The sequence below is a fragment of the Oncorhynchus keta genome, chromosome 17 (genome assembly GCF_023373465.1).
Source record: "Oncorhynchus keta strain PuntledgeMale-10-30-2019 chromosome 17, Oket_V2, whole genome shotgun sequence".
NCBI lineage: Eukaryota > Metazoa > Chordata > Actinopteri > Salmoniformes > Salmonidae > Oncorhynchus > Oncorhynchus keta.
In genome coordinates, this window is record NC_068437.1 from 50,931,842 (window position 1) to 50,952,787 (window position 20,946).

At 44.3% G+C, this 20,946-nt stretch overlaps 2 protein-coding genes across 3 annotated transcripts in view; both read left to right on the plus strand.

The window, feature by feature from the left end:
* Positions 1–551: 551 nt before the first annotated feature.
* On the plus strand, positions 552–4,300 carry LOC118371663 (dnaJ homolog subfamily B member 9-like). 2 transcript variants are annotated; one of them, XM_035757211.2, is made up of 3 exons: positions 552–653; positions 1,328–1,571; positions 2,260–4,300. In XM_035757211.2, exons 2-3 carry the CDS (start codon positions 1,355–1,357, stop codon positions 2,712–2,714), a joined length of 672 nt encoding a protein of 223 aa, XP_035613104.1. In that variant the 5' UTR covers positions 552–653; positions 1,328–1,354; the 3' UTR covers positions 2,715–4,300. The 2 variants fall into 2 exon arrangements, with proteins under 2 accessions (XP_035613104.1, XP_035613105.1); XM_035757212.2 differs by lacking the exon at positions 552–653 and adding an exon at positions 685–915.
* Positions 4,301–5,186: 886 nt separating this feature from the next.
* The window catches only part of LOC118371664 (dynamin-1-like protein), a 31,089-nt gene continuing 15,329 nt past the window's right edge, over positions 5,187–20,946 (plus strand). The window contains exons 1-11 of the mRNA XM_052466348.1: positions 5,187–5,613; positions 6,719–6,863; positions 9,396–9,442; positions 13,368–13,439; positions 15,265–15,351; positions 15,582–15,744; positions 18,857–18,977; positions 19,242–19,373; positions 19,577–19,783; positions 20,522–20,642; positions 20,908–20,946. The exon at positions 20,908–20,946 is cut by the window's right edge and continues 117 nt beyond it. Coding sequence (XP_052322308.1) covers positions 5,512–5,613; positions 6,719–6,863; positions 9,396–9,442; positions 13,368–13,439; positions 15,265–15,351; positions 15,582–15,744; positions 18,857–18,977; positions 19,242–19,373; positions 19,577–19,783; positions 20,522–20,642; positions 20,908–20,946 — 1,236 coding nt within the window. The 5' untranslated portion in view covers positions 5,187–5,511. The remainder of the gene's footprint in view (positions 5,614–6,718; positions 6,864–9,395; positions 9,443–13,367; positions 13,440–15,264; positions 15,352–15,581; positions 15,745–18,856; positions 18,978–19,241; positions 19,374–19,576; positions 19,784–20,521; positions 20,643–20,907) is intronic.

The following is a 20,946-nucleotide window of genomic DNA, read 5'->3' on the forward strand; positions in this document are numbered from 1 at the left end:
CCACGGCTGGTTGTGATACAGCCTGGATTCGTACCAGGGTGTCTGTAGTGACACCTCAAGCAGACAGACCGCTGTGTCACTCAGGAGCCACTTGATGCCTCTAGGGCAATTCAGAAGGCTGATTGAGGACCTTATTACTGATGAAGGTGGTTGTTTTTTATGACCATGTTTCTCTTTCTACTTGCATTTGGTATTTATATTGATGAGTGTATTTTCTGTAATTTATGTAGCTCGGGGCTCATCTGTAAAAGAGACCTTGGTCTCATTATGGCTCCCTGATAAAATAAAGGTTCAATTAATCAGTGTTTTATATCTGTGGGCATATCGTCTTCAACAGAGGAAAATAGGGATGCCATTTACAGCGTCCATTTACACCAGTACATTCATAACAACCTAAGCGTTACGAAACTAAAATTCGATCTTGGCCTCACGTTGGTAAATTAGCAATTTATTCCATTAAAAAAAACGCTTCTACATGTTTCTTTTCCCGCGGAAAGTGAAGAAGTAGGGGCGGAGTCAGAAATCATTGGGTCGGGTGCTGCCCAATCACATTGCGATTCGTGTTGTTTTCGTTCAGTGAAACGGAGCGTCAAAATAGAGCGACGCGATAACCGCTAGCCACCTGATGTTATCCTTCGCAGTTCAGCAAAAAGGTAAGCAAAGCTGTATTGTCGCAGCTATGTGTCCTCGCATAACTTCATTATTAGTGTCATTGAATTATTGGTTGTTTAGATTTACTGGGCAATCAGGCTTGCTAGCGATAAATGCTTAACTAGGTATCTAGCTAACATTTTCTAACCACCAATATATATAAACTAGCTGAATAACAAGCTATTTTAATTTAACAACATCAGCAATGTCGTTTGTTGTGCCAGCGTCATTGGGATTAATATTGGTAACATCGTGTACGTTCAGGTAAACTGACTTTTTTTCTTAGGGAATTCATACTTCACTCAATCAGGCTCAATTTGTCTGGCTGGCTCCATCAATATTGCTTAACGTTAGTCAAGATGACCGTGACTCACAGTGTGAGCTATGCAGATGATCAGTTTACATTTTAATAGCTGTATCACTGCTCTCAACTCAAGGCACTGTTTAACTAAAGTTGCTATACAAGATTATGTGGGAACAGGGTGATCTTTGTGTTGGAGATGATATTAATACCAGTAGACGTTAAGGCCTTTTCTGCTCACTCTTTTGCATAAATCACCACTGGTTTGAATGCGTTGAAGTTTTGAACATGTATGTATGCTGTAGTGTAGCTTATCTCAACCATAGATGTATAGGCCAAGCTCTGGGATCTCAACTGTTCCTCTACTCTCCCCAGATCTACTTTACAGAAGCCACCAGCATCATGGCAACTGCACAGTCAGCGTTAACATTTGCAGTGTGTATCCTGATGATAACAGAGTTGATACTTGCCAAGAAGGACTACTATGACATACTGGGTGTGCGGAAAGATGCCAACGAGCGTCAGATAAAGAAGGCTTTTCACAAGCTGGCAATGAAGTATCATCCAGACAAGAACAAGAGCCCAGATGCTGAGACAAAGTTCAGAGGAATTGCTGAGGGTAAGTGTAATAGGAAACTCCAGGTTAACAAAAGAGAAGTAATTCTTGAGTAATTCCGGTTGAGTCTCCTCTCGAGCAGAAGCAGAGAAAATGTCTAACTGGCCTTCTCAGCGTAGGCCCTTGTATCCTAATCAGAGAGCACAACATATTCTGTAAACACCAGCCCGAGAGGCTTGTAGGAAGTCAAAACAAACAGGCAGTGACTTGGTCAGCTGCTACAGAATCACACGGGTGTTCACAGAATGGCATCGATACAGCCGTGAATAATCAGTGTCCTCGGTTCTTTTACCTCCAGTCTGGAGTCAATCACTATCAGCAGACATGAGAATAATCCATAACAACATTCAGCTTTTAGTCTAGTGACCATCAACATGGACCTTGAGTGTAACACTGGAAATTATGTGTACTAAAGAAACTCCAAATATACTAAACATTGTGTTGATCACTCAACTAAATATCAACTTTGGTCATCTTAAATATTCCTATTATTCTTTACTCTTTCTTGTCTTTTATTTATGTAAAAATGTACATCTTCTCACATTCCTTCCAGTGTGTTATTTCTTTATTATTGTGCTGTAGCCAAATTACATTATTGTTGTGCAAAACTAGTGTTTTTATTTTACACTGTACTGCAAATAGAATCATTGCTATGATCTGAAAACTGTTCTTGCACTTCTGTCATCTATAGCATATGAAACATTATCAGATGAGAAGAGGAGACAAGAGTATGACCAGTTTGGTTACGGCACATTCTATAATGACATAACCAAAGACCGAAACGGTCCAAACGTCCACCAGCCCTTCAACTTCAACGACATGTTCAAGGACTTTGATATTTACAGCCAGAACCGGAACGCCCATCACCAAAGGCACTTCGAGGATCACTTCCGGGCCCACCAGGAGGCCCACCACAGCAGACGCAAGAGACACTTCCAGGGTGCCTTTGGAGCAGCAGCAGGTGGTGGTGGCGGCGGCTTTGACGACATGTTTGACGACATGGAGAAGATGTTTACTTTTGACACGGACACTACTAAGCGGACGGAGAGCACATTTCAGGGTACTACAACAAAGCAACACTGTAGAACAGTGACACAGCGCAGGGGGAACATGGTCACCACGTACACTGACTGCACTGGCTCCTGAGGACAGAGGTCTTGTCGGTATCCACATCCTCTGGGTCGTGTTCATCAGGCACGAAATGGAAGAAAGCAGCCTGAAATGGGGAGGTACTATCTGAACTTGTCCAATAGGCAAGGCTTGTTTTCCATTGCATAACATTTTGAAATGTCTCTCTACGTTGTGCTCTAATGAACATGACCCTGGCACAGCTTGCACATGGGTAGGCCCCTGTGGCGGGAGCAAGCTGTTTTTGTTGCTGCTGTGACCTGAGTGCTGGTCATTGCTATTTTGTTGAGTCACAGTAGCTAATGAAAACACTTTTTAGCACACTCTGTTTGTAATTTGTAACAATTTAATTAAAGCACTGAAAAGCTTTTGAAGCATATTTCTCACAGTATGGTTAGGAATGTAAATGTTGTAGAGAAATATTGGGTTCTGTTAAGTCTAATCTGGTTCCAGATTTTCATTAGCTACTTAGAATTATATATATCATTCTATATACTGTATATTTCTGAACACCCCCCCCCCACTTAATATTTACATAGGATTTTTGAGGAGAAGCTTTTCAGCTATTCATTATATAGTCCCTTGCAAACCTAGTATCAGTATTGTTGCCTTAAGCAACTTCAATTGTTCGAGAGAGATTTGTGGGTTTTTTCATGGGAGAATGTTTTCACTTGAGCTTTGTTATTGTAATTCGTCAGCCAAATAGTTTCAGTAACTACTACCACTGCTGAACCTAGACATTTTCTGTGTGCATGTAGTATTTTGTATAGCCTACAGCTCCATTGTGTGAATCCAGCAGCCTTTTGGTTGGAACAAAACAGTGTGGATAATGAACTGTGACAGGTTTGCTTTTGTTTGATAAATGGAGAACAACGTCTGCAAAAAATCTTCCCTCGGAACATGTACTGAAACTGTATGGCAGCATTTTGATGCTGTTGTTAAAGGATGCTCGCCACTTTAAGTTGAAATTAGGAAAGAAATATTCAGATCAACAAGAACTTGTATTGGCAAAGATCGTAACATGTAAACTACTTTCTACTGTTGATGTAGCTAGCTACATTATGATTTTCACTCCAGAGGAACTTTAACATCTCTTCTGCTGTCTGCATGGACTACTTTAATTTATAAGCTAACATTGGTGTAAATAAAATCCAGTGTTGTTCATCCAACACCTCATAACCACCCCGTTACCTCATGTTTCACTAGTCTATAGACTAGAAATCTCTGTTCTTCTGGGCCTGTATTCAGAAATGTTCTCTGAGTAGGTGTGCTTATCTAGGATCAGTTTTGCCTTTTTTAGATCAACGTGAATAACAGAACTGATCCTGGATTGGCAGCGAACCTATTCCGAGACGCTTAATGAATATGTGCCCAAGTTTATGTCATGTGCAATATTTTAAAGCCAGCTCCTCTTGTAATTCATGTTTCGCCACTGTTACTAGCTGGCTTTGTCATTGTGATATGTTGATGTATGACCCATATAGCACTTTAGTTATTGTAATCCTATGGATAAAATGTGTGTTACCTTGACTGAAAATAGGGTATAGTCCTTTGAAAATGGAGGGTGGAAAAAAGGCTTCAGGAAATTAAAGATGAGAACAAACGATGTGTATTTTCATTCCTTGAAATTGTACCAATCGTTGTCAGGTTTGCACACTCGAGTATAATTTTCTCTGCAACAACTTTTTTGGGGGGGTAGTGCGATGATATGGTGTGTGGACCTACTAGGGAAACCATGCAGTTTATTAGGCTACAGATGAAATAAGGGCGGTGATGAGCTTGATGCTGCTTTACATGTTAATCGACGCTTGACTGACGTTTGACAAAAAATAATATTCTCGCTCTCATCCATCATTTTATTGTAGAGAAGCCTTCCTCGCACTGTATCTGCGAGCAGGTTGCTCGAGCTCACGTGCCAAGACTAGAGCTATTTAACGCAACCGTTTTCGTGACAACTAATCGGTAGAGTTTAAAATTCGATGGAAACATTGAACGTTACATTTTTATTCGGAACATATAAACGTAAACAGAAAAAAATACATGTGTGCACTACGTCACCACGCATAGGTTTTTATGCGGAACAGGTCCGTTTGGAGGAAACACCACTCAAAGATGTTTAACTAACCCAAGATAGATCACAGCATTTTAAATGAATCATAGTGGGCATGCATTTCCGTTAGGCAACGCCTACTCTGAGGTGCGCGTGTGCATTAACTTAATTCTCCCTTGCACTCCTTCTAAACGCAATTTTTGTAAACTTTGGCAAAGAACAAAGTATACAAAAATCAGTCCACTCTGTTCGTAACATATAGTTTTAGAAACCGAAAACTTATTTGAGATCAAACGTTCCATTGTGGAAATTGTCGGCCAAAATCTATATTCTCCTACCGCCGGCCGCTGCTCTTCCTCTCACCACCATATTTGGTTGTGTGTGGAAACGCCAACCGGATGCTTCACATTTATTCATCCGGTTAAATCTCAGTCTCATTGTTCTATCTGTGCGCCACTGAAAATCTGTCGCCAATTGGATGGAAACCAAGCTCCAGTAACATTGGTGCATCATGACGTCAACGCTTGTAAATGTAGTTTATTTTTGTGTTTATTTTATTTAAATTTACTGTTTGATCGTTTATCTATGTAAAAACTCAGTCCCATAATGCAACGCTGATTTTATTTATTTTTTTGCGCAGTTTTCGGGGCAGTATACATTGTGACCGTGTGAGGGACATTGGATGACTTTGTGCCTGTGGTTAGCAGGGTTGCTTTGTAGTTAGTCGATTTTATTTGACAGGTACAGCCTTTCTTTCCCAGAGCTATGGAGGCCCTTATCCCGGTCATAAACAAATTACAAGATGTGTTTAATACGGTTGGCGCGGACATTATCCAACTGCCGCAGATTGCTGTTGTTGGAACGCAGGTAAGAGTCAGCCAGCTAGCGGACTGTAAGCCATCTGGCGTTAGCATGCTCTTACCACAGAGTTTCATTCACTCTTACGACGTTAGCTATTGTTACTGTTGACTATCACATAGATCCACTCATGGAATATAGAAATGTAGCTTCGTGTGCTGTGTTTTCCAGGAAAGGTTATCTGATGATAGTTACTTAGCTGTAGCTAACTATCGCGTTAATTAACTTGTTAGCTAGCTAGTTAGCACTATTGTGAGCCGATAACTAGAGCGAATTTGACAGGCAGTGAAACATGGCCAACACCCCTGTAACATACTGCTATGTTCAGCAGCAGGTGTCACAAGCCGTGACCAAAGCAAACAACTAACTAATACAGCTGATTTTGATACGCAGTCACTTCATTAAACTGACACGCTACAGTGTTTATGGTTTGTTTACACCCACTTGTATCCATTCTTCTTGCCTTGGGAGACTATTTTCAATCAATGTGAACATAATTGAAGTCTTCCAAGGCATCCTCTTTGTTTGATTTCTAGAATGACCTTGCATCTGCTTAGATGAACAGAGATGTTGTACTTCAAATAGGCTATACCTGTACCAAAATAGGCTGCACCTGTACCCTTCCCTCCACACAGCTGTTGTAGGTGTTACATAACATGTTTACAGTAGCAGCCATCCCCTCCCAGGTACACATAATTACACTGATTTGCTAAGAGGATGTCACTGTCTCAGCCCTTTGGCAACCTCTGAACTGACGGTGCCATGGCGACAAGAAGGCAGCCATAGGATGTTTCCCCAATTATCTGGCCTCCAGAGTGTTTCTGCGTTGTCTTGTTACTGCTTTTCAAAGGACATATTCACTCAGAGGGGTTTGTTAGAACTGACAGTGATTTCAGGGATTTTTCTATTTTCCACATGACTGAGTGCAAACTAAAATCGGTCAACTTCAGCCAGGCGCAGCTGAGGTGAGATCAGGCAGGTTAAAATCAATGTTGTTGTGGAAAGATTTAACTCTGTCATTGCATCAGTTGTTTTGTAAGTGATGCTGACTTGTGTTGTTTACTATCTCACGTGTTACTTTTTGTGTTGTTACTGATTGTGTTTGTGTCTCCAGAGCAGTGGGAAGAGTTCAGTGCTAGAGGCTCTGGTGGGGAGAGACCTTCTGCCCCGTGGTACTGGCGTTGTCACCCGTCGGCCCCTCATCCTCCAGCTGGTCCATGTGGACCCAGAGGACCGCAGGAAGACCAGCGAGGAGAATGGTACTGTGAAACACGACACCATCACTGCTCTAGGGTTGTATTATTCTGGGAGGCTTCTCATCAACGTTCCCAGGTTTTTTAGAAACCGTGGTTGGAGTATTCCCTCTCTGCTTGGTCTATTATCTTCTGATTCAGGAAGGAAATCCTCCAACCAGGGTTTCTGAAAAATCTGTGAACTTTGACAAAGTGACATTCTGCTGGTGGCTGCTCTGTGTCTCTTGGCAGTTAACTGGGGATGGTGTTGTGGTTTTCATCCTTCCTGTCCCTCATGTCTACAGTCCTCAGATTACTATTTAAACCAATCTAGTCTCTCATGTCTACAGTCATCAGATTACTATTTAAACCAATTTAGTTGTTTGTGTGTCTGTGTTTGTGACATTCTGTGTGCCTGTGTGTTTCTGACTCTGATTGGCCAGACTTTTTTTTAGAAGTGTGGTAGCGTTTCGTAGCCCAGGATATGCTCGTATGAATGACTGCACCAGCAAGTCATGTCACAGTGCAGTTGGACTGTGAGAAGTGCCATGTCACCTCAGCGGATATAGAAGTCTGTATTCACAGCAATGGACAAGCTAGCGAGTTCTATCTGTAAATTAGGCACTTATGCTTCAACAGCCACCAAGTCACAACAGCGTGCAATGTCAATGTCATGATACTCCATCAACAATGACATCCAAGACATTTGAATGCAAAACCAGCTTATGAGATATGCCACTATTAGGCTTTCCCCAATAGAATGACAAATGTAGTAAACCTTGTGTGGTTTATGAGACATTCTGCCCTATAGGCAGAGTGCGTGAGTCTGCCCTGCTGCAGGGAATAGTCACATGAAGGATGATGTAAACCCCTGCACTGCTGCAGATGGCCATGATGCAGGAGCTGCATCTATAACTACTAACCCCTCTCTCCTGTTGTCTGATCTCTTCTGAACCACAGACCCCAATGCTTGGAGAAACATGCGCCTTTACAAAGGTCTCCTTTTCCTTGTTCCCTTATTGCCTGTTGTCGGTGTTCAGTCAGCAGCTTCTTACTCTAGTCTAGGCCTACCCCTTTCTGTTAGGCCTACCCCTTTCTGTTAGGCCTACCCCTTTCTGTTAGGCCTACCCCTTTCTGTTAGGCCTACCCCTTTCTGTTAGGCCTACCCCTTTCTGTTAGGCCTACCCCTTTCTGTTAGGCCTACCCCTTTCTGTTAGGCCTACCCCTTTCTGTTAGGCCTACCCCTTTCTGTTAGGCCTACCCCTTTCTGTTAGGCCTACCCCTTTCTGTTAGGCCTACCCCTTTCTGTTAGGCCTACCCCTTTCTGTTAGGCCTACCCCTTTCTGTTAGGCCTACCCCTTTCTGTTAGGCCTACCCCTTTCTGTTAGGCCTACCCCTTTCCGTTAGGCCTACCCCTTTAGGCCTGTTTCTGTTAGGCCTACCCCTTTCTGTTAGGCCTACCCCTTCTGTTAGGCCTACCCCTTTCTGTTAGGCCTACCCCTTTCTGTTAGGCCTACCCCTTTCTGTTAGGCCTACCCCTTTCTGTTAGGCCTACCCCTTTCTGTTAGGCCTACCCCTTTCCGTTAGGCCTACCCCTTTCCGTTAGGCCTACCCCTTTCCGTTAGGCCGACCCCTTTCCGTTAGGCCGACCCCTTTCCGTTAGGCCGACCCCTTTCTGTTGGTTTTGAGCTGACAAACCCTGTGGCTTAGCTTGATTCAGCAATCAAGCCCAGGAAGGTAAAACTCTGATTCAGACAAAACATTTTAATTTCTGTATAAGGAAAGGACATCATAAGATAACCTATTTTGGAGTGCATGGTCACAGTAGGGTAACTAGGGCCCTTAAGTGCAAATAAAATGTTCTGTTTTCAATTCACGCAAATTTTAAACATGCTGAAAAACAAATGCCTCTTAATGTCAAAACTCATAGCTGCTTATAGTTAACTAACAGCTGAGCCACCATCTTTATTTTATTTTATAGTTTGGTAGGTCATTATTTCAGTTGAATTATTCCAAATAAAACCTCTATTATATATATATATATTAGTTTAAATTGTTGTTATATGAACATTGTTGTTATATGAAAGGTGTTTGGTAGCTAGGTAGTAGTAATGCCTATTCCTGTGCTTCCCATAATGCACCAACCATGCTTCTCTGGCTTTTCTCACAGCAGGCATATTTTCTTTGCTTTTGTCGTCAACCCTATTTCTCACTGTGTTTGTTCAGATCTCTGTCCGTATACCTCTGGGTTATTGGTCTGCACAATATATTCCCATTCCAGCTGAACAATCAAATAAATAGGTCTACATCCTGCCTTGAGACACCAGTCAACATGACAGTTTATTTACAACACAATGGGCTGCTTTCCAAGACGCAGATGAAGCCTAGACCTTGAAAAATCGGGTACAATGTAGTGTCCCCGGGGATGTAAATTAGTCCTAAACTTAATCTGTGTCTGGGAAACTGTCCCTAAGAGTAGGCTGCTAGACGCACTCCAAATGACACCTGCCAGACAGACTGGGAAATGGGACTGAGACTGCCTTGTTGTCATTCCCACAGGTGTCGACGGAGAGGAATGGGGCAAATTTCTACACACCAAAAACAAGGTAGGCTATGTCTCAGTACTAACAATGCCTCCGAGCTAGTCTCTGTTGGTTCGAAGCAAGCAGGTTGCTGACCAAGCAAAACACTCCCTCATCTTTACCTGCTGTTTTTGCGAATGTGCTTGTTAAATCACCCGTTTGGCGAAGTAGGCTGTGATTCAATGATAAATTAACAAGCACCACATCGATTATATGCAACACAGGACAAGCTAGATAAACTAGTAATATCATCAACCATGTGTAGTTAACTAGTAATTATGTTAAGATTGATTGATTTTTTTTTTATAAGATAAGTTTAATGCCAGCTAGCACCTTACCATGGCTCCTTGCTGCACTCGCATAACAGGTCCACGCAGTCTCCGCGTGGAGTGCAATGTAATTGGCCATCATCGGTGTCCAAAAATGCAGATTACTGGTTGTTATGGAAACTTCAAATTGGCCCTGATTAATCGGTCGACCTCTACGATAAACCCCTTGGTTACCTGGGTGTAGGAAACACACTCTACGATAAACCCCTTGGTTACCTGGGTGTAGGATACACCCTCTACGATAAACCACTTGGTTACCTGGGTGTAGGATACACCCTCTACTATAAATCCCTTTGTTACCTGGGTGTAGGAAACACTGCCTACTATAAACCCCTTGGTTACCTGGGTGTAGGATACACCCTCTACTATAAACCCCTTGGTTACCTGGGTGTAGGATACACCCTCTACTATAAACCCCTTGGTTACCTGGGTGTAGGATACACCCTCTACTATAAACCCCTTGGTTACCTGGGTGTAGGATACACCGCCTACTATAAACCCCTTGGTTACCTGGGTGTAGGATACACCGCCGACTATAAACCCCTTGGTTACCTGGGTGTAGGATACACCGCCTACTATAAACCCCTTGGTTACCTGGGTGTAGGATACACCGCCTACTATAAACCCCTTGGTTACCTGGGTGTAGGATACACCCTCTACTATAAACCCCTTGGTTACCTGGGTGTAGGATACACCGCCTACTATAAACCCCTTGGTTACCTGGGTGTACAAACCCCTTGGTTACCTGGGTGTAGGATACACCGCCTACTATAAACCCCTTGGTTACCTGGGTGTAGGATACACCGCCTACTATAAACCCCTTGGTTACCTGGGTGTAGGATACACCGCCGACTACAAACCCCTTGGTTACCTGGGTGTAGGATACACCGCCTACTATAAACCCCTTGGTTACCTGGGTGTAGGATACACCGCCTACTTAAAAACCCTTGGTTACCTGGGTGTAGGATACACCGCCTACTATAAACCCCTTGGTTACCTGGGTGTAGGATACACCCTCTACTATAAACCCCTTGGTTACCTGGGTGTAGGATACACTGCCTACTATAAACCCCTTGGTTACCTGGGTTTAGGATGCACCCTCTACTATAAACCACTCGGGTGTAGGAAACTCCTCTGTCACACCCCCTCATGCTCTGTCACACCCCCCCCTCATGCTCTGTCACACTCCCCCTCTCTCTCGCTCTGTCACACTTCCCCTCTCTCTCGCTCTTTCACCCCCTCTCTCTGTCACCCCCCCCTCTCTCTGTCACCCCCTCTCTCTCTGTCGCACACCCCCTCTCTCTCTGTCGCACACCCCCTCTCTCTCTGTCGCACACCCCCTCTCTCTCTGTCGCACACCCCTCTCTCTCTGTCGCACACCCCCTCTCTCTCTGTCGCACACCCCCTCTCTCTCTGTCGCACACCCCTCTCTCTCTGTCGCACACACCCCTCTCTCTCTGTCGCACACACCCCTCTCTCTCTGTCGCACACACCCCTCTCTCTGTCACACCCCGCCCTCTCTCTGTCACACCCCGCCCTCTCTCTGTCACACCCCCTTTCGCTCTCTCTCTTTCTCTCTCACATCCCCCCTCTCTGTGTCTCTCTCACTCTCTCTCTCTGTCACAGGTTAGAAAGACACAGGATGTACAGTATGTCTTGAGGACAGAGACCCATAATGGTCTTACAGTAGAGGGAATAGGGCTGTATATACACCAGAGGGAATAGGGCTGTATATACACCAGAGGGAATAGGGCTGTATATACACCAGAGGGAATAGGGCTGTATATACACCAGAGGGAATAGGGCTGTATATACACCAGAGGGAATAGGGCTGTATATACACCAGAGGGAATAGGGCTGTATATACACCAGAGGGAATAGGGCTGTATATACACCAGAGGGAATAGGGCTGTATATACACCAGAGGGAATAGGGCTGTAGGGCTGTATATACACCAGAGGGAATAGGGCTGTATATACACCAGAGGGAATAGGGCTGTATATACACCAGAGGGAATAGGGCTGTATATACACCAGAGGGAATAGGGCTGTATATACACCAGAGGGAATAGGGCTGTATATACACCAGAGGGAATAGGGCTGAATACACCAGAGGGAATAGGGCTGTATATACACCAGAGGGAATAGGGCTGTATATACACCAGAGGGAATAGGGCTGTATATACACCAGAGGGAATAGGGCTGTATATACACCAGAGGGAATAGGGCTGTATATACACCAGAGGGAATAGGGCTGTATATACACCAGAGGGAATAGGGCTGTATATACACCAGAGGGAATAGGGCTGTATATACACCAGAGGGAATAGGGCTGTATATACACCAGAGGGAATAGGGCTGTATATACACCAGAGGGAATAGGGCTGTATATACACCAGAGGGAATAGGGCTGTATATACACCAGAGGGAATAGGGCTGTATATACACCAGAGGGAATAGGGCTGTATATACACCAGAGGGAATAGGGCTGTATATACACCAGAGGGAATAGGGCTGTATATACACCAGAGGAATAGGGCTGTATATACACCAGAGGGAATAGGGCTGTATATACACCAGAGGGGCTGTATATACACCAGAGGGAATAGGGCTGTATATACACCAGAGGGAATAGGGCTGGGAATAGGGCTGTATATACACCAGAGGGAATAGGGCTGTATATACACCAGAGGGAATAGGGCTGTATATACACCAGAGGGAATAGGGCTGTATATACACCAGGGGAATAGGGCTGTATATACACCAGAGGGAATAGGGCTGTATATACACCAGAGGGAATAGGGCTGTATATACACCAGAGGGAATAGGGCTGTATATACACCAGAGGGAATAGGGCTGTATATACACCAGAGGGAATAGGGGGCTGTATATACACCAGAGGGGAATAGGGCTGTATATACACCAGAGGGAATAGGGCTGTATATACACCAGGGGAAGGGAATACACCAGAGGGGGCTGTATATACACCAGGGGGGCTGTAATACACCAGGGAATAGGGCTGTATATACACCAGGGGGGCTGTAAGGGAATAGGGCTGTATATACACCAGAGGGAATAGGGCTGTATATACCTCAGGGGGAATAGAATACACCAGGGAATAGGGCTGTATATACACCAGGGGGAATAGGGCTGTATATACCTCAGGGGGAAGGGAATAGGGCTGTATATACCTCAGGGGGAAGGGAATAGGGCTGTATATACCTCAGGGGGAAGGGAATAGGGCTGTATATACCTCAGGGGGAAGGGAATAGGGCTGTATATACCTCAGGGGGAAGGGAATAGGGCTGAATAGGTGTATATAAATAAAGTAGAGACGTGTGCAGCGTACTGCTCTGCTGCTCTAGATGTCTCCTTCGTGGTCAGGAACAGAGAAGGCCTTGTGACGTGCTGTAAATGGATGCTGTGGGTGATACAGGATTTTTTTTCCCCTTCATGCTTATATTTGTAATATCAAATTATATTTAGATTTTTGCAGTAGCCTTTTGATGTTGGGACCAGATCATAGTGAATCATATTTACATTGATGTCATGTGCAGCTATATAAACCCTAATGTAATAATGTGTTGTTCCAATTTAAGGTTCAATTGGTTTTGTTTTTAGATCTACACAGACTTTGATGAAATCCGGCTCGAGATCGAAGCTGAGACGGAAAGAGTTTCTGGCAATAACAAGGTATGACACCCAGGCATACCCCACAAGACATGCCACCAGAGGTCTCTTCACAGTCCCCAAGTCCAGAACAGACTATGGGAGGTGAACAGTACTACATAGAGCCATGACTACATGGAACGCTATTCCACAGTACTACATAGAGCCGTGACTACATGGAACTCTATTCCACAGTACTACACAGAGCCATGACTACATGGAACTCTATTCCACAGTACTACACAGAGCCATGACTACATGGAACTCTATTCCACAGTACTACATAGAGCCATGACTACATGGAACTCTATTCCACAGTACTACATAGAGCCATGACTACATGGAACTCTATTCCACAGTACTACACAGAGCCATGACTACATGGAACTCTATTCCACAGTACTACACAGAGCCATGACTACATGGAACTCTATTCCACAGTACTACACAGAGCCATGACTACATGGAACTCTATTCCACAGTACTACATGGAGCCATGACTACATGGAACTCTATTCCACAGTACTACACAGAGCCATGACTACATGGAACTCTATTCCACAGTACTACACAGAGCCATGACTACATGGAACTCTATTCCACAGTACTACATAGAGCCATGACTACATGGAACTCTATTCCACAGTACTACATAGAGCCATGACTACATGGAACTCTATTCCACAGTACTACATAGAGCCATGACTACATGGAACTCTATTCCACAGTACTACACAGAGCCGTGACTACATGGAACTCTATTCCACAGTACTACACAGAGCCGTGACTACATGGAACTCTATTCCACAGTACTACATAGAGCCGTGACTACATGGAACTCTATTCCACAGTACTACACAGAGCCGTGACTACATGGAACTCTATTCCACAGTACTACACAGAGCCGTGACTACATGGAACTCTATTCCACAGTACTACATAGAGCCGTGACTACATGGAACTCTATTCCACAGTACTACACAGAGCCATGACTACATGGAACTCTATTCCACAGTACTACATAGAGCCATGACTACATGGAACTCTATTCCACAGTACTACATAGAGCCATGACTACATGGAACTCTATTCCACAGTATAACATAGAGCCATGACTACATGGAACTCTATTCCACAGTACTACATAGAGCCATGACTACATGGAACTCTATTCCACAGTACTACATGGAACTACATGGAACTCTATTCCACAGTACTACATAGAGCCATGACTACATGGAACTCTATTCCACAGTACTACATAGAGCCATGACTACATGGAACTCTATTCCACAGTACTACATAGAGCCATGACTACATGGAACTCTATTCCACAGTACTACATAGAGCCATGACTACATGGAACTCTATTCCACAGTACTACATAGAGCCATGACTACATGGAACTCTATTCCACAGTACTACATAGAGCCGTGACTACATGGAACGCTATTCCACATCAGGTAACTGATGCCATCAGTACAATCTTATTTTTTTTAAATACACTTTCTGGAACAATGGACTGTGAAGAGACACACACAAAGGTACAGACACATGCATCAGGACACATTGTTGTATGGTGGTATAGAGATGTTTTATGATGTACTGTTTTATCTTTAGTTCATTCAGTATAAACAGTTCACTGTTTTTATATGTAATGTGGATGTTTTGGTGTGTTTGGACCCCAGGAAGAGAAGCTGCTGCCTTGGCAACAGCTAATGGGGATCCATAATAAATACACATGTCAACAACAACAAATAATTTCGTGCAAAGATGGTCCCAAACAATGTCAAACACATGTTATCATTACCAACTGCTGAACTGACATTTGTGTTTTGTCTTCTTCCAGGGAATCACAGATGAACCCATACACCTGAAGATCTTCTCCCCTCACGTAGTCAACCTCACACTGGTGGATCTGCCAGGTATCACAAAGGTACACGCAAATAAATGTTTTTATTTCAAATCAAAATGCTCAAAATGTACTTAGTCTGCTGAGCTAAAGCTAAGGCATTACCTCTGGGAGCTAATTCATGTCTTCAGAGCTCAGGCGAGGTTATTCATGTTGCCAGCATGGTTCACTGAACATTGAAGGAGACAGAACCCCAAGTGTGGTTTGAAATATGAAATGGGCAGGGTACGTTGACAGTGTGTATGTCTGCCCAGGTGCCGGTGGGAGACCAGCCCAAAGACATTGAGGTGCAGATCAAAGACTTGATCGTGAAGCACATCTCTAACCCCAACTCCATCATCTTGGCTGTGACTGCTGCCAACACAGACATGGCCACCTCAGAGGCCCTCAAAGTGGCCCGTGAGGTCGACCCCGACGGTAAACACCTTTCTCCCGCTAGCAATTTCTTCTCTTTTGTGTGTAGCTGTCTGTCTGTCTCTCGCTCTTTGTCTCTGTTCCGTACGCTCTCTCTCCTGCTCTCTCTCTGTTAATCTCAGTTGGCTGTCTCCTACAGTGGTTTCTCAAAGTCCTTTAATCCTTATGTCAGACATGCCATGGCATACACCGCCTACTATAAACCCCTTGGTTACCTGGGTGTAGGATACACCCTCTACTATAAACCCCTTGGTTACCTGGGTGTAGGATACACCGCCTACTATAAACCCCTTGGTTACCTGGGTGTAGGATACACCCTCTACTATAAACCCCTTGGTTACCTGGGTGTAGGATACACCGCCTACTATAAACCCCTTGGTTACCTACTATAAACCCCTTGGTTACCTGGGTGTAGGATACACCCTCTACTATAAACCCCTTGGTTACCTGGGCGTAGGATACACCGCCTACTATAAACCCCTTGGTTACCTGGGTGTAGGATACACCCTCTACTATAAACCCCTTGGTTACCTGGGCGTAGGATACACCGCCTACTATAAACCCCTTGGTTACCTGGGTGTAGGATACACCGCCTACTATAAACCCCTTGGTTACCTACTATAAACCCCTTGGTAACCTGGGTGTAGGATACACCGCCCACTATAAACCCCTTGGTTACCTGGGTGTAGGATACACCGTCTACTATAAACCCCTTGGTTACCTACTATAAACCCCTTGGTAACCTGGGTGTAGGATACACCGCCTACTATAAACCCCTTGGTTACCTACTATAAACCCCTTGGTAACCTGGGTGTAGGATACACCGCCTACTATAAACCCCTTGGTTACCTGGGTGTAGGATACACCGCCTACTATAAACCCCTTGGTTACCTGGGTGTAGGATATACCGCCTACTATAAACCCCTTGGTTACCTACTATAAACCCCTTGGTAACCTGGGTGTAGGATACACCGCCTACTATAAACCCCTTGGTTACCTACTATAAACCCCTTGGTAACCTGGGTGTAGGATACACCGCCTACTATAAACCCCTTGGTTACCTGGGTGTAGGATACACCGCCTACTATAAACCCCTTGGTTACCTGGGTGTAGGATACACCCTCTACTATAAACCCCTTGGTTACCTGGGTGTAGGATACACCCTCTACTATAAACCCCTTGGTAACTTGGGCGTAGGATACACCGCCTACTATAAACCCCTTGGTTACCTGGGTGTAGGATACACCGCCTACTATAAACCCCTTGGTTACCTACTATAAACCCCTTGGTAACCTGGGTGTAGGATACACCGCCTACTATAAACCCCTTGGTTACCTGGGTGTAGGATACACCGTCTACTATAAACCCCTTGGTTACCTACTATAAACCCCTTGGTAACCTGGGTGTAGGATACACCGCCTACTATAAACCCCTTGGTTACCTACTATAAACCCCTTGGTAACCTGGGTGTAGGATACACCGCCTACTATAAACCCCTTGGTTACCTACTATAAACCCCTTGGTAACCTGGGTGTAGGATACACGCCTACTATAAACCCCTTGGTTACCTGGGTGTAGGATAAACCGCCTACTATAAACCCCTTGGTTACCTGGGTGTAGGATACACCGCCTACTATAAACCCCTTGGTTACCTACTATAAACCCCTTGGTAACCTGGGTGTAGGATACACCGCCTACTATAAACCCCTTGGTTACCTACTATAAACCCCTGGGTTACCTGGGTGTAGGATACACTGCCTACTATAAACCCCTTGGTTACCTACTATAAACCCCTTGGTAACCTGGGTGTAGGATACACCGCCTACTATAAACCCCTTGGTTACCTACTATAAACCCCTGGGTTACCTGGGTGTAGGATACACTGCCTACTATAAACCTCTTGGTTACCTGGGCGTAGGATACACCGCCTACTATAAACCCCTTGGTAACCTGGGTGTAGGATACACCGCCGACTATAAACCCCTTGGTTACCTGGGCGTAGGATACACCGCCTACTATAAACCCCTTGGTAACCTGGGTGTAGGATACACCGCCGACTATAAACCCCATGGTTACCTGGGTGTAGGATACACCGCCGACTATAAACCCCTTGGTTACCTGTTATAAACCTTTGGGGTGTAGGATACACCGCCTACTATAAACCCCTTGGTTAACCTGGGTTACCTACTGTAAACCCCTTGGTTACCTACTATAAACCCCTTGGTTACCTGGGTGTAGGATACACCGCCTACTATAAACCCCTTGGTTACCTATAAAACCCCTTGGTTACCTGGGTGTAGGATACACCGCCTACTATAAACCCCTTGGTTACCTGGGTGTAGGATACACCGCCTACTATAAACCCCTTGGTTACCTGGGTGTAGGATACACCGCCTACTATAAACCCCTTGGTTACCTGGGTGTAGGATACACCGCCTACTATAAACCCCTTGGTTACCTGGGTGTAGGATACACCGCCTACTATAAACCCCTTGGTTACCTGGGTGTAGGATACACCGCCTACTATAAACCCCTTGGTTACCTGGGCGTAGGATACACCGCCTACTATAAACCCCTTGGTTACCTGGGTGTAGGATACACCGCCTACTATAAACCCCTTGGTTACCTGGGTGTAGGATACACCGCCTACTATAAACCCCTTGGTTATCTATTATAAACCCCTTGGTTACCTATTGTAAACCCCTTGTTACCTATTGTAAACCCCTTGTTACCTATTGTAAACCCCTTGGTTACCTATTATAAACCCCTTGGTTACCTGTGTGTAGGATGCACCGCCGACTATAAAGCCCTTGGTTACCCACTATAAACCCCTTGGTTACCTACTATAAACCCCGTGGTTACCTACTATAAATCCCTTGGTTACCTACTATAAATCCCTTGGTTACCTACTATAAACCCCTTGGTTACCTACTATAAAACCCTTGGTTACCTACTATAAACCCCTTGGTTACCTACTATAAACCCCTTGGTTACCTACTATAAACCCCTTGGTTAACTGTTTTTTACCTGGAATTTCTCCAGGCAGGGAGGGCCTGATCCTAGATCATCACTCCTATTCTGATTATTCTATGAATATGGGTTCTGCTATGTGTAGGCAGGAGGACGTTGGCTGTGGTGACCAAACTGGACCTAATGGATGCTGGGACAGATGCCATGGACGTACTGATGGGTCGGGTCATCCCTGTCAAACTGGGCCTCATAGGAGTGGTCAACAGGTCTTTACCTTTACACAATACACTTCAGTCTCTAACATGTTGAATAGAGCAAGACTTCAGCCTTCTTGAAAATCCTCTATATATTTTAAAGGGAGAGGATTGCCTCCTCGTGCATCAAAGGGTTCTAGAAGCCAACAGTCCCTCAAGATCAAAATGGAAAGAGGGCCAGCATTCCTTTTGATGCTTTGTTTACAATGTTCTTTAACACTACAATGTCATAAAAATAAACCTCACACAGTTTATTACCTTCATTCCTTTTCCAAGGAGTCAGCTTGACATCAACAATAAGAAGACCGTGGCAAACGCCATCCGTGATGAATATGCCTTCCTACAGAAGAAGTACCCCTCCCTCGCCAGCAGAAATGGAACCAAATACTTAGCCAGAACGTTGAACAGGTATGAAAATAGAAATGTATTCAGCAAACAAGTCTTCAACAGAAGAACTTTTGAGGTTTGAAAACATTTGACCAACTTCTGATTTTGAATTGTAATGTCACTCTAAGCAACTAGCAAAGGTCCTTTCGTTGTGGACGGCTATAATGCTGTCTGTAGCCCTTTCCTTATGTCTAACTTCACGCTCTTCTCCTCCTCGTTGCCAGGTTGTTGATGCATCACATTAGAGACTGTCTCCCAGAGCTGAAGACTCGTATCAATGTGCTGGCGGCCCAGTACCAGTCCCTGCTGAGTAGCTACGGTGAACCTGTAGAGGACCAGAGCTCTACTCTGCTGCAGCTCATCACCAAGTTCGCTGCAGAGTACTGCCACACTATCGAGGGCACCGCTAAGTACATAGAGACAACAGAACTGTGAGCAACTTATATTCTCCCCCCCCCCCACCCTCAAAGGTGTGAATTCCTACTCTTTAGTATTTTGTTAATTTATTTAAAGAGAAAATTAGGAAGGATGGAATGAACCTCTTCCAAACATCCTAGCACCTCTACTAATTGCCAGAAGGTGGCACCAGTACAAATTGAGCATCACAATCAAACAATTGGGAGCTTTTGCAGTTTTTATTTAACTAGGCAAGTCAGTTAAGAACAAATCATTTTTTTAAATGACGCCCCTCCCCGGCCAAACCCAGATGACGCTTCGGCCAATTGTGCGCCCTATGCGACTCCCAATCACGGCCGGATGTGATAGAGCCTAGATTCGAACCAGGGACTGTAGTGACGCCTCTTGCACTGAGATGCAGTGCCTTAGAGCGCTGCGCCACTCGGGAGCCCATACACCTGTGTAGGAGGTAGATTAGCTAGCCTACTACTTTGATCTTTCAGTTACAAAGCGAGAGCTTGGGACTTCAACGTTCTATCTACTAAAAGAGGATTCTGAGATAATTGGCTTTAAAGTTCCGAAACCTCATTGGTTTTAATGGTGTCAGCAAATTTTTATATATATATATATATATATTTTATATATACTATATATTATTATTTTTTACCTAACAATTGGGGCTTTTAGAGTACTATATAGTAAGAACAAGGCTGTAAACTCAATTTTGACAAATGCCGATAGAACCATACAACGTTGTTTTTCTCCTCTTCCAGGTGTGGAGGAGCACGAATCTGTTATATTTTCCATGAGACCTTTGGTCGGACGCTGGAGTCCGTCGACCCACTGGGAGGTCTGACCACCATAGACGTGCTAACAGCTATTAGGAACGCTACAGTGAGTTGTATGCTACTGGTTACGTACAGCCTCACACTTGTTGGGATCCATGTTCATTGATGATGCAATATTCAGTGTTTTGACAATCAGTTTGACACATCTGTTTAATGCGTAAACTTGTTATTTTAGCTTCAGTTCAAAGCAGAAAAAGACACCTTTACCTTCTCTCAAGAAAATGAACAATTAAATATTCTTCTAAACTGTGATTTGTGTGTTAGCCAGAGACTGCTGGGTAATGTCTCTCTCTCTCTCTCTCTCTCTGTAGGGCCCTCGGCCAGCCCTGTTTGTGCCTGAGGTGTCATTT